The sequence below is a fragment of the Pelodiscus sinensis genome, chromosome 4 (genome assembly GCF_049634645.1).
Source record: "Pelodiscus sinensis isolate JC-2024 chromosome 4, ASM4963464v1, whole genome shotgun sequence".
NCBI lineage: Eukaryota > Metazoa > Chordata > Testudines > Trionychidae > Pelodiscus > Pelodiscus sinensis.
Window position 1 is genome coordinate 76,528,671 of NC_134714.1, and position 27,378 is coordinate 76,556,048.

At 46.0% G+C, this 27,378-nt stretch overlaps 1 protein-coding gene across 5 annotated transcripts in view; it reads left to right on the forward strand.

The window, feature by feature from the left end:
* The window catches only part of PRR5L (proline rich 5 like), a 67,356-nt gene extending 40,225 nt beyond the window's left edge, over nucleotides 1–27,131 (forward strand). For 4 of the 5 annotated variants that reach the window (XM_014574245.3, XM_075927493.1, XM_014574246.2 and 1 more), the window contains exons 5-9: nucleotides 1,443–1,500; nucleotides 5,983–6,074; nucleotides 10,413–10,553; nucleotides 13,316–13,442; nucleotides 26,190–27,131. In XM_014574245.3, the coding sequence (XP_014429731.1) occupies nucleotides 1,443–1,500; nucleotides 5,983–6,074; nucleotides 10,413–10,553; nucleotides 13,316–13,442; nucleotides 26,190–26,572 (801 nt within the window). In that variant the 3' untranslated portion in view covers nucleotides 26,573–27,131. The remainder of the gene's footprint in view (nucleotides 1–1,442; nucleotides 1,501–5,982; nucleotides 6,075–10,412; nucleotides 10,554–13,315; nucleotides 13,443–26,189) is intronic. The other variant, XM_014574248.3, reaches the window with a different exon arrangement.
* The last annotated feature ends 247 nt before the right edge of the window (nucleotides 27,132–27,378 follow it).

Here is a 27,378-nt window from a genome sequence, read left to right on the forward strand (position 1 = left end):
CAATATTCAGAAGCTTCAGGGGGTAGCCAAGTTAGTCTGTACAGGATAAACTTAAAAAATAACAAATGGTCTGGTAGCACTTTATAGACTAACAAAACATATAGATGGTATCATGAGCTTTTGTGGGCCCATTTGTTGTTTTTAAGTTTATCAATATTCAGGTTACTCTGATTCCAAATGACTTGTCACACTAGGTCAATTGCACTTTATATCTTATACCAAAGACAGCTCTTGTAGCCAATTCTATAATATACTGACTAAAGATTTAGCTAACAAGAAAGAAATTATTTATTTACAAGATTAAAGAAGGTAAGCATACACACACAAGTTAATCTTCGATTTCAAAAGATGGAAAAACTTCTATAATGAGCAAGCTCTGTGTGCCTTTTCAAGCTACCCAGGCTAAGCACTGGGGATCCTTTGTTCATGCTTAGTAATGCTTGCTTCTTAGAGCCCAAGCAGCAGAGTTCAAGCTGATGGGTTGAGTTCTCATGCACTTTTCAAGGGTATATGTATGTGGATAGTGTATATTGGACATTAAGACTGGCACTACTTATCCATTGATTGAGGGGAATCGGAGACAAAGGTTGAGACTTCCACACTCTGGCCTGTTCTGAGTAGCTGAGTCTCCGGGATATTATGGGTAATGAAAAGAAACAATCACTTAGTAGATTGTGCTTTGCACTCTGGGAAAGATGTACTCCCTGAGTAGCCCTTTTTGCTCTGATGGTTCAGTATTTCCTATAATCAGGAGGCACATTCCCTAATTTGTGCAATTGCAATGCTAGGGTGGGGTACAGCCTTTCTGAGACGGCAATATGTACATTACCTGTCCCTAGCCCTCTCATCCAAGAATCTCAAATCATTTCACAATAACGGATTTTCTTCTCACAATAATGCTAGCAGGTTGGGAAACCCAGCCACAGACTGCCTAAGGATGGATTTACCAAGGTATTTAGGCACCTAAGGATGTAACTAGGAGCTTAATGGGATTTATAGAAGTGTCTAAGACAATTAGGCACTCTTGTAAATTCTATCAGGTGCCTAGCTGCATCTTTAGGTGTCTAAATATCTTGGTCAATCTTCCCTAAATGGCATTTCCCCAGGGCACATGGGAAGACTGTGACAGTGCCAGAAAGTCTCTTGACTCCCAGTCTTGTGGCCCAATACAAGCTCATCCTTTAGTTCACCTGAAATCCAGCTGTTTTGTGAAAAGGTCCAGGTAACTGCTGCACCTGTTGTCCTGCACAGAATAGCTATTGGCTAGACAGGGGTTAATACCTTTTGTTAACACGACCCAGTCCAGTGTTAGTTCTAGGAGTGCTCTGACTGAACTTTAGACACCCGTGCATCAAACAAACAACAGCCATAAAGCTCTGTCTTCCAAGTTTATTTTATTTGCTTGGGAAAAACAAATGCATGTCTCTCTTCTCTCTTGGCAGAACCAGCTCCTCGCGAAGGGCTTGCTGTTTATAGAGGAGAAGGTTAAGCTGTGTGAAGGCAAGTATAGAGAGACCATTTTGGAATGGGATCATGGAGACCCTTGTGAGTCAGCCTTTGATGTTTGGACAGCTGAGATGCATCTATCCTAACGTCATCATCTCCAAATGATTCACACCACAGGAAGCTTGAAGGCCCTATCTGTGCAACTGAGATTGCTTGTACTAAGTCTTGCTTGGGCTAGCATACAGCTGAATTGTTTAACACATCCTTGCTACCCTATGGGGAACTACATTGTATTCCAGCCTGTATGTTGCTTGCAGCATGTTGGATCTTGTTGAGTCAGAAGGATGACTGAGACTTTTCCATCAGTCCCAGTCTTCCCCAGGAAGGCTCACACATGGTACTGCAGTGAGATTTAGACCAGTTTCCAAATGCGCCATCCTTGACGTGAATCCTGTGCCCCGGCTTGTTAACAGTGTTAAGCCCCTACACGCTTTTACAATATGTCTTAAGATGGTTTGAAACCTTGCAGAGAGACCTGAACTCATGAGTCTTGGGACCATAACAATAGTGCACTTGAGGACATGTGCTCCCTAATCTGGGAACACACCTGATGTGGAGGAGGAAATGGCTCTGCTGACTCAATTTCGTGGCCTTTTTGATCATCAGCAAGCCAGCATCTCCATTGACCCAGTTTTTCAGGGCCAATAAATGACAATAATGGCGCATACTCTTGCACTGCTGGATTCCTTAGCACTGCTATCTTTTAAGCTGGTACCTCAACCTCTGGATTGCCATTGAGCAGCTAGGTAATTATAGTGTGAAGGTTTACTAACCTCCTTTTATAGGGACCACCTTTCATTTCACTTACTATCCACTTCTTTGGTGCAAGTTCCATAAAAGAGAATCTGAGAGGAATGGAGTCTGCACAGTATATCTAAGTGTTTGTAGGTATAACTTAAATTGCTGAGGGATGTGATTAAGGGTCCCCACACCTAAACAATGTAAGTTACACCCACCTAGATGCTGGTGTGGACAGCACTTTGTTGGTGGAAGAGCATCTCCTGAAGGCATTGATACTGATCTCACAGAGGTGGTTTTATTATGTCAGTAGGAGAGTTGTCTCCCAGGCTACATCTAGACTGCAGGCTTCTTTCGGAAGAAACTTCTCTGGAAGAGAACTTCCGAAAAAACTTTTTTCGAAAGAGAGCGTCCACCCTGCCAAAGCGCATTTTTAGAAAGAGAGCGTCCACACTGAATGGACGCTATCTCACATGTAAGCTGTGATTACTATGGACGGAGTGGCCACCAGGGTAGCTGTGCTTTTTCCTCTTTCCTTTTCTTTCGTGAGAACTTCCTCTTCCCTGTCCACACAAGCTTTTTTCCAAAAGAGCTCTTTCAGAAAAAGGCTTCTTCCTCGTAGAAAGAGGTTTACCAACGTTGGAAAAACCCTTCTGTTCTTTTGATTTTTTTTTCAAAAGAATGCGATTGCAGTGTGGATATAATTGAAGTTTTTTCAGAAAAATGGACATTTTTCCAATAAAACCTCTGTAGTGTAGACTGCCACTAGCCAGTGGCATAGAGCATCTTCAGCAGATGAACTGTGGATGCACTGCTGTAGCATTTCTAGCAGAGACTATGGGTAACCTGCACCCAGTAACCTAAACAGGAATCTCTGTCCTTATGTTACCAGCTCCTCTGCTTTCTATAGGACAGACATTGACCAGTTAACAAAACTCCAAACGAACAAAAATCCCTTGTAAAACTGCCCCAATTTGTGATTCAGATCCCATTGGCAGTGGGTTTGTGAGTCATCCATCATCATATTAAAATGAAACAAAGGTGCCAGCATGTGGCTGCTGACAGCTTGGAAAAGATGTTCCAGCTAGACAGACAAGGGCCTTGCTGCTGCCCTTTCATTCGTTGAAGTGGCCTTATAAACGTGGCGCTTACAAGAGTTAAGATCACTGTGATGCAGTTAAGAGACAGATGATTCATGGAATTTCCAAGCATTGATTTTTTTTTCTTCTGCTTTCTTTTATAAATGTATCACTTTGTTCCAGAGAATCCAGCGTGTGGTCGCTGCAACGAGAGCTGCTTGTGCCTACTTCTCAGTTAGTTTTGACTTCCAAAAGAGAGCTCCTTTCCCAGTTCTGAGACGAAGGAATGCCGAGCAGCAGTGTTTTTAGTGCAGGTTTTTCTTAATCAGAGCGTGTGATTTTTATGTGGCACTTCACATTCCTGTAGGATTTGCACAGTTACACTACTTCCCTAATCTATGGATTACCTTTCCTTTTATTTTCAGCTCCGCACACTACAACAGCTCAGCCCTGAGACAGATAGGGGAGGGATCCAGAAACTTGTCCATATACTCAGAGATTCTAAGGCCAAAAAGGACCATCATGATCATCTATTGTGATCTCTTGCACATTGCAGACCATAGAACCTTGCCCACCCACTCTTTGTATTAGGGCCAATACTTTTGGCTACGGTACTGAAGTCCTCAAATCTTTATTTACAGACTTCAAGTTACAGAGAATTCACTGTTTACACTAGTTCAAGTGACCTGTGCCCTGCACTGATTGATAGGGAGATGAACATCCCTGCCTGCCCTCTAGCTGGTCTCTGCCAATCTGATCAGGAGGGAAATTCCTTCTAGGACTTCTATTAGCCCATGTGGCTTAGAATGGGTGACAGAAGATGGATCACTTGATGCATTACCTGTACTGTTCAGTGCCCCCGGCATTGGCCACTGTTGGAAGATAGGATACTGGGCTAGATGGACCTTTGGTCTGACCTACTATGGCCATTCTTATGTTACATTTAATCTCCACTCCATCCTCAGTACATAACAAGGTCCCACTTCTCTCTTCCCACCACTCATTAGATAGTGTGAATTCAATGGATGATTTTTTGGTGTATTCTTGCAGTTGACATTAAAAAGCAGATATGGGGCCTGATCCTGTAACCTGTTGAAGTCAATGAGGCCTTTACTCCTGGGAGACAAAGCTTGCAGAATCAGGCCCTATGGTTGCAGGTTCTCTTTCTTATATCACAAGTCAGGTGTGCTACAGTCTTGCTGAAGGAAGAATCAGTAGGAAATATGAAAACTCAGTCACATGGGTTCTCGGTTGTATGACTTTCAGTCTACATTTATTTTAAATATCCAAACATTGACTTTTGGGGCTTTTGTTGTGGCTGCCTACCTACAATAGGAGCATTTGAACCTGGTGAGTTTCCAAGTTTAAAACCTCTCTCCGGTGGAAGAAGTGCTCTCCTCCTGATGACTTTGTAGTTTATCACACAGGTGGGTGGGTTCTGGGGTTTCTAGATCTCTATTTGGGGGAGGGAGAATCTCAGAGGTAATGTAGCTGGCAGGATAGTCCCTACTAATATGCAAAACATATAGCCATCTGGAGCACCATGAAATCTGGGGCACCAGATTGCCCCAAATGTTATGGTGCCCTATGCAGCTGGGTGCTGTGTATGAAACCACCCAGCCCCAGCCTCACCCTGATCTTCCACCCAAGAGCTCTGCACCAGTTTGGCAACCCCCAGCCCTATTCCCTAGATGTCCCTGTGGGCTGTGTCCAACTCCCATTCACCAGCCCAGCAGCAAGCAGTATGAGCATGGGTCAGAGGACTCAGGAGGTGCAGAAGAAGGTTGCACAAGGGTCAGAGCACTCAGGAGGTGCACAAACTCCTTCTGCACCCAGTGTCTGGAAAGAAGTGGTGGTTTCTCCTTTAAAATGCTGCTTCTCTCAAGCCAGTGGTATGACATCCTCTGCTTCTCCTGAGTCCTTCTGCCCTCACTTGCACTGCTTGACACCACTGCTCCTCTGAGGCTCCAGGTAAACCTCTCTCCCTGCCCTGCTCAGGGGTTGCCAACTCTCCCACACCAGACACCGTATCAGCTAATTACGTCTGATCTTGGAGAGCTGGGAATCCTAGCTTCTGCCCCGCCTCCCAGCCTTCTCCCTTCAGAGTAGCTGCTCCCACCAAGGGGAGTGGGGCACCAGTGCTGGGCTGCGTTGGGCACCAGCATTGGTAGGGACAGCGCTGGTAGCTGGTTAAAGAGGCACGTGTACCGCATTGGCTCCTTCACTCAGCCTCTGGGCTCTTCCTGCTTGCTTCATGCACAGGCAGAGCTTCTCCGTGTGGGACTGTAGTAGAATATCAGCTTAATGGTAATTTGGTGCTTTTTAATTGCAACATACTTGACCAGCGGAGATAGACTCTGTTACCTAATGCACAACAAAGTAAAAGTGTCACCCTTTTACTTTGATTGGGTTCTTTTACATCTCATGTGGAACAGTGTTCTTAGAGCTGGGAGAGACTCAGCAGTTTCTGATCATAGATTTGTTCCCCTTCTCACTTTTTTGCTGTGAACAAATACAAAACAAAATGCAACTGAGGCTGCCAGGATTGGAGATCTTATATGTGGCGAATTTGTGATGCTTTCCTATAAGGTAAAGAGCATGGGGACATTTGAACAATTGCTAAAGGTTTTTTTCTCCCTCCCAATTCCTGTGCTTTTAGGCAAGGATCGCATTGATATCCTGTCTGAAATCTGGGATCACTTCTTCACGGAGACCCTTCCCACGCTCCAGGCAATATTCTACCCTGTCCAGGTAAACCTGATTAAAATACAGTCTGGGAGATGGGGCAGAAATGCAACTGCAGCACCTGCTTCGTGGTCTCTTGGTGCTTCCCGTCCATCCCTATTCTACAGCAATCAAGGCTCCATCTCTGCTGGATAAACAGGTTTTAAAAACTTTAAACCGTGGTTTGGGCTGCAGGGGCTCCCAGTGAACTATACAGATGGAACTACTGTGATAAACTAGCTCCCGAAGGCAGAGTGCAATGTTTTGCATCCTCTTCAGCTGTTTGGAGCCTGTCTGCAATGGAATTTAAACAGTGCTTAAGCACTGATACCACTGGACTGCACTTGGGCCTTGTCTAGGCTGAGGATTTGTCCCAAGTATTATCATTCATGCTTTAGTCATTGCAGTAGTGGTAGCTTCTTTGCTGCAAGTAATGGCTTTGCCCATTTGTACTAGGGGATAGCACTGATACTGTCTGTCAGTCACTGGAGCAAATCCTGAGTCTAGGTCAGGCGGAAAATTTTTAAAGGTTTGTATGAAGGTCTGGAATTTGAAGTTAGTCACTTAACTGTCATTTGTGCCCTTGAAAGCCTCTCCCTTGGTCTCACATATTTATGTATTTACAGTACCTGCATAGGTAAGTGATATGACTCTGGTTTCTCTCTAAATCCTGTTTATGAGGCTAAGCAGCTAAGTGCAGCACTCCGGAAGGATATTCCATTTTAAATCTATATTACACTTCTTTAATTTGCTTAGATTGTAAGCCCATTGGGGGCAAGGACTATATTTTTTCTTCCTAGACACTACTGTAATACAAATAATAATAGTTTTCATTGGGATTTCCAGCACCAGCAATCCTAACTGCTTAGAGTTGAGAAATTAGCATGTTTACAACTTCTCTTCAGTCATGATTGGATGGAAAAGGCACCAAAAGCAACTGTTCTGAGTAGAATGAAAGTCTTAGAAATGTTAGGTCGTCCCATTTGGCCTGTCTCTGCTCCTGGAAAAGCCAACTCTAGATACGTTTGATTTTTCCTTTTATCATTTGAAAGTCAGCAGGTGACATATGCAGGTTGCCCTTTCCCAATGTTTAAAGTTGGCATTTCCTAAAAGCGGCCGAGAGGACTTATCTAAAGATGATTGCTAGCCATGCCAACATATTGTTTTTATTCTCTCCTGGCTGTACTTGCTGCAGATGCTAGAAGGTATGTGGGAGTGGAGTACATATGAAATTGTGTAACAGAGAAGTCTTTTTACTCTGTGCTCTGTGTGTGTACAGGTGTGCATGCTCATATGCACACACAATCTGGAGACAAGTAGGCAGATGTGATTTGTGGTAGCACTCGGGAGGTTCACCAAGTCCAAAATTTTGCCCCTGCCAAAGTTTAAATTACTAAATTCTCCCTCGCAAGCACTAATCACCCCTGCATGGAATGCCCTAATCTACTAGGGTGAGATGCCAAAACCTGGTTTTTAATGTACTAAAATCCTGAGGAGAAGAATCTTTCTTTTCATTTTACTGGGAATTGCTTCTGCTCTCCTTGTTTTTAATAGCTCTCCTGGCTACAGAAAAAATGATCCCATGTTCCTAAGTGGTGACATCCTTTTCCCCTAATGGCTCCAGCGTTCTACTAGGAAAATCTCTTTGCTGCTTTACAGTGTCTCAATAATGAGAAATAGAACAAAAGTTACTGCAGAACTCTGTGACTTTTTAAAGTCAATGATATGAAGGGCTGAATGCTGGAAATCAAAATCCTTTGTATTTTATTTATTTATACACTTTTCTATTGCTTATATCCCAGTAGTATTCAAGAACTTCAAAAACATGTCCTTGCAACCATTGTTTCCTCTAATCTTTTCCATCCATATGTGGAATAATTTTGATGTGCAACCAAGCATGTGCAACTGTGCACCACTAGAAACAAAAATCTAACTGTGGGCATTCTGCTGATCAGTCGGGTGGCATTTGAATGTCTCTGAGCACCTGCACCAGTGCACAGCTTATAGGGAACGCTGCTTGCACTATTGGGCAGCACTATTCCTATTTTACAGAGGAAGAACTGGTGCACAGAGAGTCTAAGGCGAAGACTGCACTACACTGCTTTTAGTGACACAGCTTGCCTGCTGACAAAAAACTTCTACCCCAACAAGCTTGGTTAGCTTTGATGGAAGGAGAGTGCTACTGCTGACAAAGTGCTGTTCGCACCAAGACTTGTTTTTGGGGACGGAAGGCAGGGGGTTAACAAAAGATAAAGTTTTGTTGTTCAATTGCCAATGTAGATATAGCCTAAGTGATTTGCCACAATCACAAAGGGAATTGTGGGTAGAGCTGGGGACTGAACGCAGATCACTGGATTCTGTGTCCGTTGCCTTAATAACAAGAAGAGTCTCCTCTCCCTGCAGAAAGGAACTGTATGTATTCACACATCTGGCCTGGCAAATTTCTTTCATCAAAATTGATTCTGTGCTTGAGGAGAAACCTTTTTGAGTGAAGGGGTCCTGTCAGTCATCATACCCATATTCAGTCTGTGACTTCCCTCCATCAAATGCAACTAAGGGTGTAGCAGGAGCTTTCATGATAGGGAGAAATGTCCGCTTGGAATGAAACGGAGCCCTTCAACCATAAGCTACAGAACTTCCATACTATGGACATGACTTTTGGCAGTTAAGCATCTCAGAGAGGTTTGAACCTGTCACCTAGGTATGACCCTAAGATATTCAGTCCCCTATGTTGCCAACTAGATGCATACAAGTCACATTCTCTCTCTGAAGGGTATGTCTACGCTTGCTGCCTAGTTCGAAGTAGGGATGCAAATGTAGCCAACCAAAATTTCTAATGAAGTGATGTTTTAAATATCCTGCGCTTCATTAGCATAATCTCGCCCGCATGCTATTCCACTCGCCAGCTGATTCGAACCAGGAAGTGCGTTCTGGGACGTGTTAGTTCGAATTAAACCCCTTGGTTCGAATTAACGTTACTCCTCACCTTTTGCATCCCTAGTTCGAACTAGGGAGCAAGTGTAGACGTACCCTGAGTTGCTGAAGTCAGAATGACTGCCCTGCTGGGCTTATGAAGAAATATAAGAGCAAATCTTTCTCTTTGCTATGGAATTTCTGTTTGAACTGTTTGAACTGAGATAGTAAATTTAATTGGATTACATTGATACAGTAGGAATAAAAGGAAAAAAGGTGTCATGTTATTGCTGAGATACATTTCATAGCTCTATGCAGCTCCTTTTTATACCTGGCATTGCCAAACAAGTATTGTGATGTCTTAAGAAAGCAAAACAGTCTTGGCTATAGGTCTTAAGTTATTGACATACTGATGTAGCTATTAATTGCAACACTAAATCCATTCTAAATTAATGGTTAACTGTCCTTGATTTCCTCCAGAGATTTGCCTAACTGTGTTAAGGGCGCTGTAAAAAGATCTTAAAGCAGAATATAGGGCAGAGATAAATTCCCTCAGAAGAGAGGAGGGAGGGACTGCACACTGAAAAACATTTGGGAGGGATGGGAAGAAAGTTTGAGCACTGAAATCTTAGCTGCAGTTGGCTTAATGCTACAGTAGACTGTGGTGTGCATGTTAGGCACAGCGCTGGGTTACTGTGGCACTGGAATGTTGGATGGAGTTCAATTGTGTTTAAATATGCTGTGAAATATTTCAACATCTTCATCTGTTAAATCTTTGCAGATGCTTTATCGTTAATGTTAAAAATGAAAACAAAACATTCCTTTAACCTACTTGCACTGGAAAGCCAAAGCCACCCTCAGTGGAAAGGCTTGGGCAGGTCTTGGTCTGGCCTAAAGTGAATAATAAACATAATGAATAATTACATTTTATTTGTGTGTTTGGAATTTCCAATGCTAAATGTTGATGTTCGGTGTGGGCTTGACACTGAACACCAACAGGTATAGTCAGGTGCATACTATGCAAAGTCCTCCCCTTCCAGCTTTGCCAGTGTGGCTTAAGTCCGGAGCAGCAATGCAGATGGCTGTACCAGTCCTTGGCTTCTGACCGTTAATCCTAATCAACTAATCAACTAAATTAGGTTGTTTGGGTCTTGTGAATACCTGTCATTTGCTGATGAATGGCTCATTTAATTCCCTGACTGTCACTAGGTCTGTACTTCAGGGGTCAGTCACTCATAGATTAGAAACCGAGCACATTAGGTGCTCTCTAGATCAGTTACTCAACAGTACAAGGAATCACAAGGACAAGCAATTGGTGCGTGTTCTACCATAACAGCACAAAACAGTAATTTGCAAGACAGGCTCTGTGTGAGTGTGTGTGTGCATGCATGCGTGCAGGTGTGTGTTATGTGCATGCACACACACGCACATTTTCAAACTGTATTTTTTCAGGGTCAGGAATTGACTATCCGCCAGATTGCCTTGCTTGGCTTCAGAGACTTGGTCTTATTAAAGGTGAAATTGGAAGAAATTCTTCCTCTCGTCCAAACAAAGCTCCCAGCTTCCATTGTCCAGATGCTGCTGATTCTACAGGTAGGGAGTTTTTTCTCCTTCAATTTCTCTCTCTCCCAGACACGTACATCTCACAGCTACCAATTCATATTCCCCCTGGAAAGAGGAAAAATAGGGTGAGAAGGCGTTGTCTGTGTTGTTTTGAGGAAGTTGGACATGAAAGTGACCTAAACTGAACATTAAGCATTGTGGTTTGAGTTTCTTGAGTAAATGGATAAGAGGGGGTCAAGCTGTCCCTATGGAAAGGAAATTAACCAAACTCTGGGTCTTGGGGCTTTTTTTCTTGGTCCCTGAGAAATCCCAATGCTCTTGATTTTCTTCCCCACTTACCTTAGAGCATTTCTAAATACCTTAAGCTTCTGATTACAATTCTCATACTTGCAACCCCATATACCAATTCTTCTAGTTCAACAGCTTTACATTGATTAAGGAACAGTCTCCCTCACTCATAAAAGACAAAGGAATCTGATGAGCACAGGCTTTCTCAGCTATGGAGGGGATTGAGTTGGGCTCCAGCTTTGTCTGGAGTGAGGGGAAGAGCGCTGATGGGAAGAGTACCTTTGGCATCAAGCTATGGGCTATAGATCTCTCAAGCAGTACAAAGCTATGTCTACACTACAGAGTTTTTGCGCAAAAACTTGTGGAGCATCCACACTACAAGCCTGTTCTTATGCAAGAAAAAGTACAGTAAAGCGTAAGAACACAGGGCTTTTTGCGCAAGAGTTACTCCTCTCCCCATGAGGAATAAGCCTTTTTGCCTAAGAGCTCTTGTGCAATAAGGCATGTGTGGACAGGCAACAGGGGTTTCTTGCGCAAGAAACCCCTATGGCTAAAATGGCCATCAGAGCTTTCTTATGCAAGAAAGTTCCACACTGCCATGGATGCTCTAGCACAAAAGCACATCTCTTGCACAAAAGCACATAGCAATGTGGACATGCTCTTGCGCAAGAACTTTTTGTGCAAGAACTCTTGCACAAACAGTTCTTGCGCAAGAAGCCTGCAGTGTAGACATAGCCCAAATGTTTCAAGGGGACCAATCTATCCACCCAAATCTCAAGGGAATAGGAGCAAAATCTTCCAAGTATGATCTGTGCGTCCAAGTGTACCATGTACATCATCACCTCAAACAGCTTGATGTGGAAACCATGGAAAATATATAGATTCCAGACCATTACTTAGATTCCTTTGGCTTTTATTTCCCTATAGTGTCCTTGGATTTTTTTCTTTTTAAAAAAAGCCAGAAAAAAAAGAGGAATTACAGTTTCTGAAATACAATCAGTGTGGAAAATCACTTAGCTTGTGTTTACCTAAGAACTATTAGTTTTCCAGCAAAATTATTGGAACCCAAGTGGTGCTAAAAGGAGCCACCAGAGTGGCAGCTCAATATTCCCTTAAAGATTTTAGGAAAAAACAGGCGAGGGGCATATCTAGACTACGCCACGGTTGAAAGAGGATATGCAAATTGACCGGGAATTTGCATATCTTCTTCTGATCGCACTTTCTAAAGCTCCATTAAAGTAATTAAGATGTAGCTTTTTCGGTGAGCCCCCCTTAGTCGAAAAGCTGTGTAAACCTCCTTTTTTAAGGAAGAACAGCTTTTTGACGAAGGGGTGGCTCGCCGAAAAAGCCGCGTCTTAATTACGCTAATGGAGCTTTCGAAAGTGCGATCGGAAGAAGATATGTGAATTCCCACGGAATTTGCATATCCTCTTTTGACCATTCGGCATAGTCTAGATATGCCCCGGGGAGTGTGGAGAGGTAATCAGCAGAGTGAGAAATGTTACATAATCATTAAAAGGAGAAATGCTTAGTGAGGCTTTGCAAGAAAACTAGAAATCTATAATGAGTTGTTATCATCAAACACTTCTGTTGGTCTCAGAGGGATAGCTGGGTTAGTCTGTAACTGAAAAACCTAAAAAAACAATGGTCCTGCAGCACCTTAGAGACTATCTGTTAGATAGGTTAGCTTTATCCACTCCTTTACAGCTAAACAAAGGAGAAGAGGGGGGTGGTGACTCATAGTTCCAGTTTGTGAAGGTGCAGTAACTTCCCCACGTCACTGTAAGGGCTTATCTTTATAGGGAAATTTACTGTCAGAACTTTAGCAGTATTCGTATACAACTAGAGTTATATAGTTACACCCGACACTTATTCTGGAATACAGTGGTCTTTGTGATGCTTTGCAACATAAGCAAAACCAGAAAATGAATTCTTTTTGCAGAATAAGTGGGTCCACAAACAAATAGGGCCCTTCTCTAGGTTAGATTATGTTGCTGAGTTCATAAAGATACTCTTGTTCCAGAATAAGATGTTTAGACTCGGAGTTATACTGGCATAACGTCAGTGATATAATTCTTCCATAAATACCCCCCATGTATCTACTCCCTTAGACAGGAGGGCTGACAGAATTGCTGGACCCTAGGCAAGAAGGTGGGGAGGGCAGCCCTGCACTCCCAAAAGGGGTGGTGCCTCGGGTGGAAAGAGCAAAGGTGGGAGCTAGCTTTCCCTCCCGCTCACCACCACTTGCCAGCCAGCCCTTCAGTGCCACCCAAAGCACACCGCCTGGGGCTCCGGCGGCAATTTAAAGGGCCTGGGGTGGCGGCCTGGAGCCCTGGGCCCTTTGGAATCTCCAGGCCCTGGGGCAGTTGCCACTTTTGCTCCCTGCCTTAGCAGGCCTGCCGCTAGTACTGGAAGTAGAACCCAAGCATTTTGGCTCCCAGAATCAGTGACTGGAAGCTGTGCAGTTGTGTGATGACACACTTGCTTTGATGCTTGAATTGCAGGGTGTCCATGAACCTACAGGCCCCAGCAAAGGCTACCTACTGCTGGAAGAACTGGTTAAACAGGTGGTCTCACCATACCTGGGCTTGTGTGAGGATCACAGCTTTCCTGGTGGCACCTGCACGCTCGGTAAGACATAATGCACTGAAGCTGTTGTAAGTCGTCTTATTCCGGCACCTCCAGTGGTTAATAGAAGGAAACATGCCGTGTGCCAGACAAAGAAGATGGGAATTGACAGACACTCAGCTCCATGAGAGAGGGAGAGAGAGAGAATCAAAGGTTAAAAATATCCCCAAGTGGATTCTGATTGATACAGCCCTAGATGTAATTTAAGCACATGTGAAATGCTTTAGTTTTCCCCCTGCCACAGTCAGCTGTAATGTAACTCCACAAACACTCCCCACTCTCAGGGTGCTCCTGTGGGTGGACTGATTAAAAGCTGTCACTATGTTCTCTTCATATCCAGCACTTTGGCTTTTAGATTGCTCACCCTCTAGTCCAGTGAGAGATCTGACCTCTCTTCCCTCATCCCCTCTCCAACAGCCATTGCCAGCTGCCAGTTGTCCTCCCTACTCACCCAGTTTAGGCTTCTAGCTCCCAGTAGTCACCTCTTTCGGTGGAGACGTATGTCTGATTCTCTCTTGGAATTTTAAGCCTGCTGTCAATGGCCCTAGTGGCCTATAGGCACTTGTGGGGTGGTGACCCTCCCTGCGCAAGACAGGGCCAAGCTGCCCCTGCTTATTCTAGCCCTGTCTCTGGGGGTCGGGATGCCCAAGTCCTGGTGATGAGCCGTCGCTCAACGGGGGTCCTGGCCTACAGGGCTCCACGGACCTTTTGGGAGAGTCCTCTTTCTCATCCATGGGTCCCCCAACGGGTAGCTGGTAGATGCAGGGCTGCACCCTGCTCTGGTTCCTGCTATGCTACGGTGGCTCAGCGGGTACCCGCTACCCATTAGTCTATTGCCCTTAGTCCTGGCCTTGATGTGGCTTGGGGCAGGTTGCAGGTGGTGGTGGCGGCGGCGGCAGTGTTGGTATTGGTGTTGGAAGCATAGGGGGCCCCAGCCCAGGGCCCTCAAGACAGAGGTTGGTCCTTCAGAGGGGTCCCCTATAACTGATTCTGGCACTCACCCCAGTCCCTGTTAAGTCTCTTCCGCCCTGGGCCACTTCCTATCCCGCTATACGCTTTGCCTTCTGCTCCAGCCTTGACCGAGGCTTCCGCGCCTTACCACTGTGCACATCCGAGGTCTCCAGGTAGAGTCACCACCCTTGGGATGCTCGCATCCGAGGTCTCCAGGCCGAGGTAGAGTCACCACCCTTGGGATGCTCGCATCCGAGGTCTCCAGGCCGAGGTAGAGTCACCACCCTTGGGATGCTCGCATCTGAGGTCTCCAGGCTGAGGTAGAGTCACCACCCTTGGGATGCTCGCAGCGGAGTTAGCTTCGAGGGGCCCACAGGCCCGGCTCTGTCGCTCCTTCCTGGGGAGTCCTTTGCTGGAATGGCAGCTGCTGGTGATCCTGAGGCTTGCCCGCCTGTCCCAGTCCTGAGCTGGGTAACCCCTTTTGCCTTGTAGACCCTGCGGGGCTTGGTACTCCCCTGGGGCTACGGCCGCTTGGTATGGCCTTCTTCTGTTACCACTAGCCCGGCCTCTACCCCCACGCCTTTCCAGCCATGCTCCCTCCCCAGTTCTTCCGGTAGGCTGCTCTCCCTCTCCTCTCGCTGTGCCTCCCCTGATGTTGGCTTCTCTTTACCTCCTGGGCCGCTCCTTCCGTGGCCGGTTGCCCACTGCGTCGGCGTGCCTGCCAGCTTCCCCTTCTGAGCGTGCCGATGCTCCCTTTGAACGGCCCGCTAGGCCGTTCGCGCATGTGCAGCAGTGTCTCAGCATGCCTTGGCGCTTGGTGCCAGGCGCCACGGCCGGCTCTGAGAGGGGGCGAGGCGAGAGCACCCCGTCACACCTGCGCACCTCCACCTCTCGTATTACACTGTGATATCTGCAGTAAATCAGATTGTACATATGTGCTTTGCCTCTCTCCCAGGGCTGTGACTGTGTGTTGCCCTCAGTGAGCATGTTAGTTCTTAAGGTACAAGCATTATAGAGAAAACATATAAAAACAATAAGAATGCATACATGCATGGTAGCTAACCAGAGGTCACTCCCATTTCCAAATTCTGGGCAGAGTAATATGAAACCCACATCTGGGCTTTTCTTATGGTTATAAGTTCCTCTACATCTTAGGATATGTCTACACAGCAACATTATTTCGAAATAACTTATTCTGCATCTACACATCAGGCAGTTATTTCGAAATAATGTCTAAATACTGTCACTCTGGAGGACTTCTTACTCTGACTCCTGTAACCCTCATTGTATGAGGAGTAAGGAAAGTCGGAGGAAGAGTGCTCTATTTAGAAATAAGCGCTGTGTAGACACTCCCAATTTTGAAATGAGCTATTTCAAAATAAGCTCCACAACTGATGTAGCTCAATTTACCTAGCTTATTTCAAGATAAACCCTGCTGTGTAGACTCACCCTGAGATTCAGAACCAGAGCAAAGGCTGGACACATCAACCATTTCTTTATATAGCTTGAGCCTTTTGTTTTTGGCCTTCTGTAACAAGTAATCAGGAGACAATGACCTTTGCATCATGGTATAGCTTCTAAAGGCTGGGCTTTGTGTAAGTAGAGTTGGGGAATTTGCATGAACTTCTCCGTAGGGCTTCCCCGGGAAATTGACTTAATATTTATTGTCCCCAAAGTCCATATTCGACTGACACATTTTCAGTGTAGTGCTTTGAACTTCCAGGTCATATATTTGTCACTTCTCTCCCCATAGAGAAGTTATATACAATCCTGACCCATGATAATACATAAACTTAAAAGGTTAAAGCTATTTAAGGATATTGCAGGAAATTTCAATATTAGTTACAGGAATCTGGATAGGATAGGAGACAGATGGCTCCTCATTCGCAGTCTCCATCAGGAGAGAAAAGCCTTATGGTTATGGTACCTGACTGGCATGTGGCCTCCATTCTGGCTGCAAAACAAATTCACCCTATGACTTTTAAGTGAGTTATTTCTATTGGCCTTTTGTTCCTTCCTTCCTCAATGAAATGGAAGTGTTTGGCAAATTAGCTATTATTCAGCATATACTGTGGCAGTGCTAAGCGCTAAAATCCAAGTTGCCATCATTGTTACATTCACTTACTCAGCTAGAAGTGGTTAATCCACCTGCACTTGCAAGTGCAAAAGTAATCATTGTACAGACTGCTTGTCCTCCCTTCCCTCACATAGTGCAGTTGAATGTTGACCTTTTGGGTCTGTGTGTCTGGTTGCTTATGGGGATTTGCATACTGTTGGAATAATTTGAAGTGTAGCCACCTGAAAGTTTCTAGCCATCTTGTTTCCTGCCAAATGAGGAAGAAGCTAGTGTCATAAAAACCAGTTACATGCACTCTGGCCTTGTGATGTTTATGGCATTTAAAATCATTGTGTTTACTTTGATTTAGTTGCTGTTAACTTGTGTGTTTTTCCCAGACGGCCTTTTGCTCCAAGCCCCTTCCTTTTCTGAGCACGCAAGGAAAAAGAAAAAGGGAAAACTTGTGTTTGTGTCATACAGTGTTGGCAGCGAAGCAGAACTCTTCCCCAGATAATCTTGGCATTTCAAAAGCACACAAGCGCTTTAGCAAAGCGCTTTCCCTATTCTGCAGGCTCCCCTCACCCTGGTTCTGGAAGAGCCAAGAGGTAGCAGTCTGGCCTCTAATAGGGCTGCCAGTTGTGAAGTCCAGAAGGGACCATGTCACTGGGTAGCACTGTAGTAGCGGCTGAGAAATGATTGGTTAGACTCTGGATATAATGACATTCTCAACTGAATTAAGCTGTCCAGGGCAGGACTCAGGAATATAGCTGGGTAGATGGGTTGGTTGGTTGGCTTTTTTGAGATATGGAAGTTTGCACTGGCTAGGCCCCTGTTTTAGGTAAATAAAAGATTTCAGCCTCCAGGATTGTCAATCTGCCTATCTTTAAATCACATTAAATTTTATTTAAAAAAGGACAGGGAATGCAACCAGAACCAAAATGAAAGGGGGTGATGGAGACTGAGGGTGCTAGTAGGAGCAGCAGTTTACAAAGATTATGTGGCACTGAACTGGGAAGACAGAATCCAAGAGCCTAAGTATAGAGAGGCTGGACTGGGCCATTGAGAAACCATATAACTTCTGTCCTGTTATACACCCACCAGTCACTGTGAGTGAGGCTAGATTTTGGCAAGGACACTGTCAGATATGAGCCGCCCCTATTCTTTCAAGTTCTCTTTTGCTGCTCTTGCCTTACCCACTACCACCCTTCCTGTTTGTAGCTTTTTTTTGTTAGAACTTAACCACAGCTTGCCCCTGGACTAAGCTGCCTAGAAAACAAGTGTTTGCATTGTAAATGGGGAAGAAGATAAACCCTCCCCACAAGTGGAACTGATCCAACATGCAGAGGCTGTTTGGCAGGAATGTCTCTGCTCATCTGGCTATGCATCCAAAGATTCCCTCCAAAAACCTCCTGTTCAAGTTCCTGTTTCAGTCCTAACATATCAGATGTGAACTAAAATCACAGCCCAGCTATTTGTGAGAATGTCCGCAGGGCAGCATCTTGTGTGGCTTCTGGAAGGCTTGTGTGAGATACAGCCTTGTTTCTGGTTTGAATCGTCTCCTGTAAACCCATGAGTAATGCTGTCCATACCCACAGCCAGTGTTCTCTTCACCCTCTGCACAGTGAGCTGGCTGCACTGGAACTGAGTCAGAACAATCTGTGACTTTCAGACCTTGACTCTAAGCTAGGGAACATGAGTTTTGGAAATGGAAAATCAGACCATCTTTTTCACCAGAGTGCTACCCTGCAGGAAAGTTTTGAAGATCAAAAAGGAGTAGGGTGAGGTCTCGAGTGCAGTGTCTTACAATTTCTCTGCTCACACTGCAGTGCACCTTCTGGTACACTTGACGAGGGGCCAAGAAGAAATTTTCTTCTCCCTCCTACTCCTCTGCATGACCACCATACACAACTATCTAGGTACATTGCTACTAGCCTTGGCTGATTGTTGTGGATGAGATGTGATGGCATGCTGCACAATGAGCAATGCGTGGCGCTGAGGAGGGAACAAAGCAAATGGGCTAAAGCGTGTTTGCTGCTGTTGGTGGCAATATTAGACTTAGTCTAATCAGGTTTCACAAATTCTGGTGCCAGCCATGTGAATTCCTAAGTCTGGCCAAGAGGAAATGTACCTTGGGTCAAGTGATGGCCACCAAACTCCCAGCACTCTCTCTCTCTCTTGTTTTTAGCACCCCTCCATACATCATCAGCCCAATTGAAGCTACTGATCTTTCTTCCTCACATAGCTATAATTTTATGTTACCCATTTCCAGGTACAGATGGGGGTAAAAAATTATTCTGGCTTCTTTCATAGTAGTGCAGAGTCAATTCCTTTCTGGCACTTGTTATAGTGTGAACCTCTCTGAAGTACTTGTGTGATCCTCAAGACGTTAGTATCTGGCCCCACCACAATCTTTAATGTATTTATCTCACAACACTCCTGTATGGCAGAGATGAGCTGTTACCCACCCCAACCCCAGTTCTCAGGAAACTGTGGCCTAGATTTCCCTTTAAGTGTCACTGACATTTTCAAAACTCCTACCCTGCAGGTGCTTACATTTCTGCCAGTTGGCATTCCCAAAGCTGCTTATGCCCCTGTTCCACACCACAGCTAACAAGCTTCCCAGAGAACACTTGGGTGTCCCAAAGCAGCTAGGAGAATGCCTGACTCACCACGGGGGGCCTGATTCCTGTCAGAAAAGACCCTATGCTCCTGCCTGTAAGTGTGAGCAAGGTATATCATGTGGTTTCAGGGCCGGATCAAGCCAGGTTGGGGGAGGACGCATGCGCAGCCCCATGCTGGCGCATAGGGGAGGGCGCCCAGAGCTGGCGGCCGCAGGACGCACATGCCTGGCCCAGCCCAGTCCAGCTACCGCTGCTGGCGTGGAGCCCAGGGCCACCCGGGGTGGGCCAAGCCTGGCCATGCAGGGCCCCGTGGCCGCGGGGGGAAGTTAACGCCGCCCTGGGGAGCCACTGCAGGGTGGCCGCTGGGACCTGATGGCTAGGGTTACCAGGTAGACCCCGTCAAAAGAATGGACACACTTGATCATGGGCTGGCCAGGCGGGGCTGGCCGGGAGGGGGGTGGGGCGGAGGTCCAGGGGCCATGGGGATAGCCGGGAGGAAGGGGGGGAGGGACAGGAAGCAGAGCTGGGGAGGGGGCTGGGAGGAAGGGGGGCCGGGAAGCAGAGCTGGGGAGGGTTGGGGGCCGCGGGGCTGGATGAGAGATGGGGGCGTGGCCTGGAGGAAGGTGGGTGGGAAGTGGAGCTGGCGGGGGAGTGGAGTGCAGCCGCTGTTCGCAGCCGGAGTCCAAGAGGCCATGCCCCCGGCAGGCACTATCTCAAGTTGCTCGTAGAAGCCGGGCGGGGGAGTGGCTGGGAGTCCCAGCCCCCCCGGCTTCTCCCCCCCGGCTTTTGCACACAACCAGAGGCTCCTAGCGCCAGTTGTAGCCCTGCCTCCCAGTCACTCTCCTTCCCCTGCCAGGGTTCCATTTGGTGCCCAGCAGGGAATTCACAAAATACTGGACTGTCCGGTAGAAAACCGGATACCTGGCTACCCTACTGATGGCAGCTAGAAGGGGCGCTGTGCTCCCCTCACAGCTGCCATCAGATGTCCTGGGCAACTGCCCGGCTACCCCATGCCTTTATCCGGCCCTGCATGGTTTCAGTGGCTCAGGTTCTAAGCTGCCTTTAGGTACTGACTTCCAGGCAGCAGTTCACAGCTGAGAATCCTGTACCTCACTGCTAGATGGCCACACAATCTAAGCTCTCTTTCCCTCCACTTCTCCCCCACATCCCGGGCTCCCTGCTTAGTTTGCTGGTTTCTGAGGATCCCATTCCCTGGCTGGCACTTATCCTCAAGGGTTACTCTAGTGTTACAGTTAGCTGGCCTGCTGTGTAGCGGAATCCTGTGCTAGCCAGAGACTTGGGCTACGTCTCCTGAGACTCACAATGGTATTTATGCCCCAAACTTCTAGTGAAATAAGTATTCATCTTCTAATGATTTCACACACCCAGGCTGTGGCAAAACTGGGAATTGAACCAGGGTCTCCCAAGTTTGGCAGGGGAGGGAAGGGCCCTAACCACAGGACCATCTTTGCTTGCCTAAGCTTGTTTGAGATCTTCATTGTCTGTATAATTCTAAATGGGCTCTTGCCCCTTTACCTGGCTCCAGCTGGTGTAACTATCTGGTCTATTGCACTTGGGTTGGAGAGATCTCAAGCCTTGCTTGCCAGCTTCATAGAGGTTTTTCTAGCTGCCTTTGTTGCTGTTCTTCCAAGCTGGCAGCTGGAAGGGATAATTGAAGGTATGGAATCCGGAGTTCTAAACAAATGAGAGACATATGAAGCCACTGCAAAATCTAATTTAGAAAAGTGGGATCATATGCTGGCCCAGCAGAATGCTGCCATTCAGCTCTCTCCTTATTCCAGTTAACTGAAATAAAGAGCCTACAGTTTAAATAGCCTCAGTCACAGCAAATTCCAGCAGCATAGGAGACCTTATCCCTGTAATTTTCAAAGCGATCCCTTTCTATGAATGTCCACTTTGCTTGGTTATCAAGTCAGTTGTCTGTCATATGTTTCCCGTTATGTACTATTGCACTGCAACTGGCTCATAATACCAACCTGAGCAGCACTTTTCATGCTAAAGCATTTAAGACCCCAGGAAGAAATCCATGAACTGCAGTGATCTCTGTGGTGGAATACAACAGCCTCTCTGCAACTCTACAGAACAATTTTTAGCTGGGAGAGTTAGGATGTAAGTTCTCCAACTGCAAACACAGAAGAAGGAGTTCAGTCCCTGGAGAGAAGTTCTTGAAACGTGGCTACCCTAGTTCTTGCAAAAGATGCCTTGGGAAAGCTGGCCAGCACCTTGGCTTTCATTTTCACACGAAGGACAGCAGCAAAGCACTCTATAGTCATTCTGGGGGCACTGATTTAGGCTTGACTAAGGGTACCACCTCTTAAGAACATAAGAATGGCCATACTGGGTCAGACTAATGGTCCATCCAGCCCGGTATCCTGTCTGTTGACAGTGGCCAATACCAGATGCCTCAGAGGGAGGGGACACAACAGGTAATCCTCACGTGATTCCTCCCCTGTCACCCACCTCTGGAGAAACAGAGGCTAGGGACACCATTCCTACCCATCCTGGCTAATAGCCATTAATAGACCCAATCTCCATTAATCTATCGAGCACTTTTTTGAACCCTGTTGAAGTCCTAGCCTTCACCGCATCCTCTGGCAAGATGTTCCACAGATTGACTGTGCGCTGAGCGAAGAAAAACTCCCTTCTGTTTGTTTTAAACCTACTGCCTATTAATTTCATTTGGTGACCCCTAGTTCTTATATTGTGGGAATATGTAAATAACTTTTCCTTATTCACTTTTTCCACACCAGTCATGATTTTATAGACCTCTATCATATCCCCCCTTAGTCTCTTTTCTAAGCTGAAAAGTCCAAGTCTTTTTAATCTTTCTTCATATTGGATCCGTTCCAAACCCCTAATCATTTTGTTGCCCTTTTCTGAACCTTTCCCAGTGCCAATATATCTTTTTTGAGATGAGGCGACCACATTTGTACGGAGTATTTAAGATGCGGGCGTACCATGGTTTTAGATAGAGGCAATAAGATATTTTCTGTCTTATTCTTTCTCCCTTTTTTAATTATTCCTAACATTCTATTTGCTTTTTTGACTGCTGCTGCACACCGAGTGGATGTTTTCAGAGAACTATCCACAATGACTCCAAGATCTCTCTCTTGAGTAGTTGTAGCTAAATTAGTCCCCATTATATTGTACATATAGTTGGGATTATTTTTCCCAATGTGCATTACTTTACATTTATCAACATTACATTTCATTTGCCATTTTGTTACCCAATCACTTAGTTTGGTGAGATCTTTTTGAAGCTTTTCACAGTCTGCTTTGGTCTTAACTATCTTGAGCCGTTTGGTGTCATCTGCAAATTTTTCCTCCTCACTGTTTACCCCTTTCTCTAGATCATTTATAAGTGATCTCTTGAATCACAATTCTCGCTTGCTGCAACACTTCTGCAATCTCCCTGTCCAAATTCTGACCAGGCCTGACTCTATTTATCATGTAAGAGCTAACTACAGAAAGAGACCAAGAGAGCTAGCTTATATTGCTGTACTTGCTCTGGAAGGACTAATCCTCAGATCTGTCAGGCTGGCCTCTTTCAACAGCACAAACATTTCCACACACTCAAAACCCAAGGGAGCTTTATTCCTAGAGGAGTCATTTTTGAAGCTAACACAAGAGTCCTATTTGCCTGTGACTTTTCTTCCTTCATGAAGTGCCCTCTGTTTGTTCAGGCTTCAAGTGTGTTAGGTATACTAGCTTGGTCTTGGGTATTAGTAATCCTCAAATCTTCCCTGCTCTGATGAAAGAAATTGCAGTTTTTAAGAATAAAGTGTTTAGAAACAGAGAAAGGAACCAAAATTCTATCTTCTGAGGCAGACCTGCAACAAAACAACCAGGGAAGTGGGCAGCATTGTTTATAGCTTAGTTCAATGTGATCCTTTGGAGACTTGAGTAGTTGTACCAGCTATTTAACAATGCACAGCAACTCTCACGAAGGTTTAGGACAGAAGAGTAAAAATGCATCAAACCCTGGGGGTGGAGATGAACCCTCCCCCTAAAAAGCAATTGAGCAACCTTGCCTCCTGGCCCTGGAGGATTGTCCAGCCTGAGAGAGTTAAAGTGGAACAAGATTGAAAGTAATAAACTGAGTATCTGTTGCACTGGCTTCTGTCTCCCACTGTGTGTCAACCTTAGGGTTTGTTTACTTCCGTAAGAAAAGCAGAAGCTATCATATGATTGCTCTCTATAAATACACTGGGGGGTAAACACTAGGGAAGAAGAAAAGCTATTTAAGAGGAAGAACAATGTTGGCACAAGAACGACTGGCCATGAGTAAACTTAGGCTGGAAATTAGACGCTTACTAACCGTCGGAGGAGTGAGGTCCTGGAGCAGCCTCTCGATAGGTGCATCCAGAGCAAACAACCACAACAGGTTTTATGATGGCATTTGATATTGATACATTTATATAATGTGGTTGCCTGTTAAAGCAGGAGACTGGACTCGATGATCAGGAAGGGTCCCTCCTGTCTTAAGGCCCTATCTTTCAGCAGGAAAGATGGAGAGGCAGCAACTGACAATTACCACCTTGTAGCTTACTTCTTGTCTATGCTAGACTAGTTTTCGTGTGAATAAAAATCTTCCTCAGTGAACACTCCTCCCTTGGGGAGCACAAGAGTAACCAGGCAGTCTCAGTCAGCAGCACACTAGCATGGTTAGATGACTCAGTGCATAGGCATTGTGTTTTCTTTTTCCCTGGGGGTACTCCACGCCCAAGGCCCCTCCCCCAAAGTCCCACTCTCACTCTGCCTCTTCCTGTACTTTACTTCACCCCCCTCCAGTGAGGCTCCATCCTAGCCCTGCCTCTTCCTGCCACTCCAGCCTCTCTTCTGCCTGTCACTCCCTGCTCTCCATCCTTCCCAAGCTCCTCCTCCAGCCTCCAAAGAGTTGATTGACAGAAGCTGCTGAACAGCTATGTCTAGTGGGTGCTGAGCACCCCTGTTTTTTTCAGTGGTTGTGCCAGTCCCAGAGCACCCACGGAATCCGTGCCAATGCTCCGGTGATTAACATGCTATTGGCTGGTCTACAGTTGTGTTCCCCATTGTTACTACCGTTGGTGGAGCTGCATATGAGATACCAATGGCGAGAACTTTTAGTAGAGAAGGTGGACACCCCCAGTGGTGAGACATTTTAGGAGAGAAGGGCTAAAGTGGACACCCCCACTAAATCTCCCTTACATATTACCCAGCTCAGCTTGCAGTGGGTATTATCTGGAGTCACGTTTGAAATACTGTGTTTACTGTGCCTGTAACATGCCTAAAACAGATTCACCATTCTCTGAAATGAAGTTTTTTGAGTGAGTGCATTATTGGCAGCATCAGGATGAAGTTTTGTCATAGCTTGGCTGCTGCCAGGGGTGGAGTTTTGGCTGCTCCTCCATCCCTCCCGGTCACAATATAGAGTTTGTTTTCTGCCTTTCTTACTGATGCAAGCTTCCAAAAATGTTTCATAACCGTCAGTGACTAGTGCTTTGCATTTTGTTATTCTGCGTCTCATGCTTTGCACTTCCTGGCTGGACAGTTTTTACAGGACCTCAAAAGTGCTGCCTAAGAATGAATTGTTCCTCAGCACTCTTATGTGCTATTGAAATCCCGCCCCTTCTGGGGTAGCGCGTACCAGCTATTTAACAATGCACAGCAACTCTCACGAAGGTTTAGGACAGGAGAGGAAGAAGAATGCTGTGTTCAGTCAGAAAGTGCTAGGGGAATTTAGTTATGCAGACTGGAATTACCTGAACTGCAATTAGCTGGGACACAGGAATTAAAACTCCTACTTCTCCTAAAAATACCCAAATCAGTACTATTCATTGGTGGGAGGCACTGTGGTGCAGGAGGAGACATCTTAGATGAGTTTAAAATTAAGGGACTCTTTTCAGCCTGCTTGGATGTTTTTCAGAGAAGGTGGTTGTTCCATTCTGCACACTAAAATTCTCTCTGGCAGTTCTACCTGAACACAGAATTCTTCACTTCCTGTCCTTAACTGCAGGCCACAGCTGGAGATGGGACACAGGGCAGGGCAGGCCAGGAATCTGAGGTGGCACCACACATTATCCATCTCAGTGGCTTGATTCTCTGGTACTTGCTCACATTTTTAGGTTTTACTGATCACCAGGTTGGCAGTGACCCTGAGGAGGAGTCATATCCCACTGCAGTATATGGGTGTGGGTCACTTGCTAGAATTATCTGGGTATCTCTCATTTAATCATTCCCTGCCATTGGTCCACCTCTGTCCTTTGTTTTCTCTGCCTGTGGCACCACATAGTCTAGTTGCCTTGGAGGTCATGTACTTTGGCTTGGGTGACCATAAGTCCCATTTTGGCTGGAGACTATCTCTTTTCTTTCAAGCCCTGTCCCAGCCATCCTGACTTTTTTTGGCAAGAGCGGCCAAGAGCAATTGGGACAAATGCTCCCTTTTGTAAAAAAGTGGGGTGGAGAGAAACGTGCTGGGGGCAAGTGGAAATGGGCACATTGCGGTAGCAAGGGACATGCTTTTTGCATGGGTCATCTGTAAAGTGCATGAGGATAGTGCTGGCGCCCCAGGTGTGTGCAGCATGTGAGAAAACAGCCTGTTTCCCACCCCAAAGGGTGTACTGCATTGGTGTAAGATGTTTCATATTGACTTAACAAGTGGCAAGAAAATACTTTGCAACTTAGACATGTCTTCAGTGTCTGGATCTGACTCTCCTCTTTCCCGCTGTCATAAGTATCAGGTGTCGCTGCAGTGAGGCCAATGGCATTACTGTGGGGTAAACACAGCCGTAGTATCAGGCTCTCTGGGGGAGGCTGTCAAAGCACAAATGGCATTTGGGCATCCAACATCCCCTGAAAGTCAATGGGAGTTGAAGGCCTTAACTTCCCTTTTTGCTGTTGCAAATCTCTACTGTCTCCAAAGAAATCACTGGAGAGGATTTCGGGAGCCTCTTTTTGGCTTTAGCTGATGGCAAACTCCCTGCCAGTTTTTGTCCCACTTTCCTAGCAGGGGGATCACCTCTGCTGCACTCACTTTCAGGAGTCCCTAAGGCAAGCTCTGCAGGATGCTGTTGGATTTGTCAGTGCCTTGCTGACATCACATGCTTCCTTTTTATTTTCCAGAGAGACGGCTTTCCAGATGTCGTCCCAAGGCAAACCTGCTGAGCTACTCTCCCCACAGCATGGCGGCTCGGCAGCCCAGCGAGACGGCCCTGACACCACTGACAGAGCAGGAGGGTGAAGCGTACCTGGAGAAATGTGGCAGCATCCGTCGCCACACTGTTGCCAATGCTCACTCGGACATCCAGCTCCTGGCCATGGCCTCTGTAATGCACACGGGGATGGTGATAGAAGAGCCAGACAACAGTGACAAATGCCTCCTACTGCAGCCCGCCTTCAGCCACAGGCAATGCTCCAGTGAGCCCAGTATCATTGATGGGCCGGAGGGACTGGTAGCAACGGGCAGGCAGGAATCTATAGAACTGAACTGCACATCTGTCAGCTAGAAAGAATCCTTCCAAGGTATCCCCTCCAGGGGAGAGAACCATGCATGCTAAACCAGACGATGGGCAGTTGTGTTCCTGCTGGGAACGGTGGTGCACACAAGCCTTGGGGATGTATTTGCACATGTTGTGGGAACGTTCTATATTCTCATGTCTCCCTAGATTTTTATATATGATTTCGCAGGATCATGGTCAGAGGAGGTACGGGGCTACTCCCAGCTGAGCATTCAGGGCTGTCAGGGTTTCAGTGTTAAATGCTGCTGCTGTCTCTGTCTTCTGTGGAGTTTCTTCCTGAGCTGCTCAACATTCAAGTTCCACTGCTGTCGCTCTTCAGTTTCTTTTTCACGAAAGAAATTAATCTGAACATGTTTCAATCTCATGCCAAACTCCTTGGTTTCCTTCAATGGAGCCCACCCACAATTCCCAGCAGCAATTAGAGAGGATTGTGCTAAAAGCTGCCTTGGTCCTTGCCGTCTATTGCTACTGTTGGTGATGCCTGGGTTGGGTTTTTCATTTAAATGTATTGTACTCAGGGATTAAACTTTGTGAGTCATGCTGAGAACGCTCTTCCAGATGCGCTATGGTTTCTCAGTGGTGGGTGAGGGATTTTCTTCTTTGTTTCTGTTGTGTGTAGGGGAGAGACTTCATCTGGTTTATCAAGAAGCCCAAATCAGAGAGAGCTAAAATTCTAAATGGCTTTTTTCTCTGAGGCTTTTCCAGAAAAACTTGCCAGCTGTCTACACTGGCCGCTTGAATTGCCGGAAAAGCACTGATGATCTAATATAAAATCATCAGTGCTTTTCCGGAAA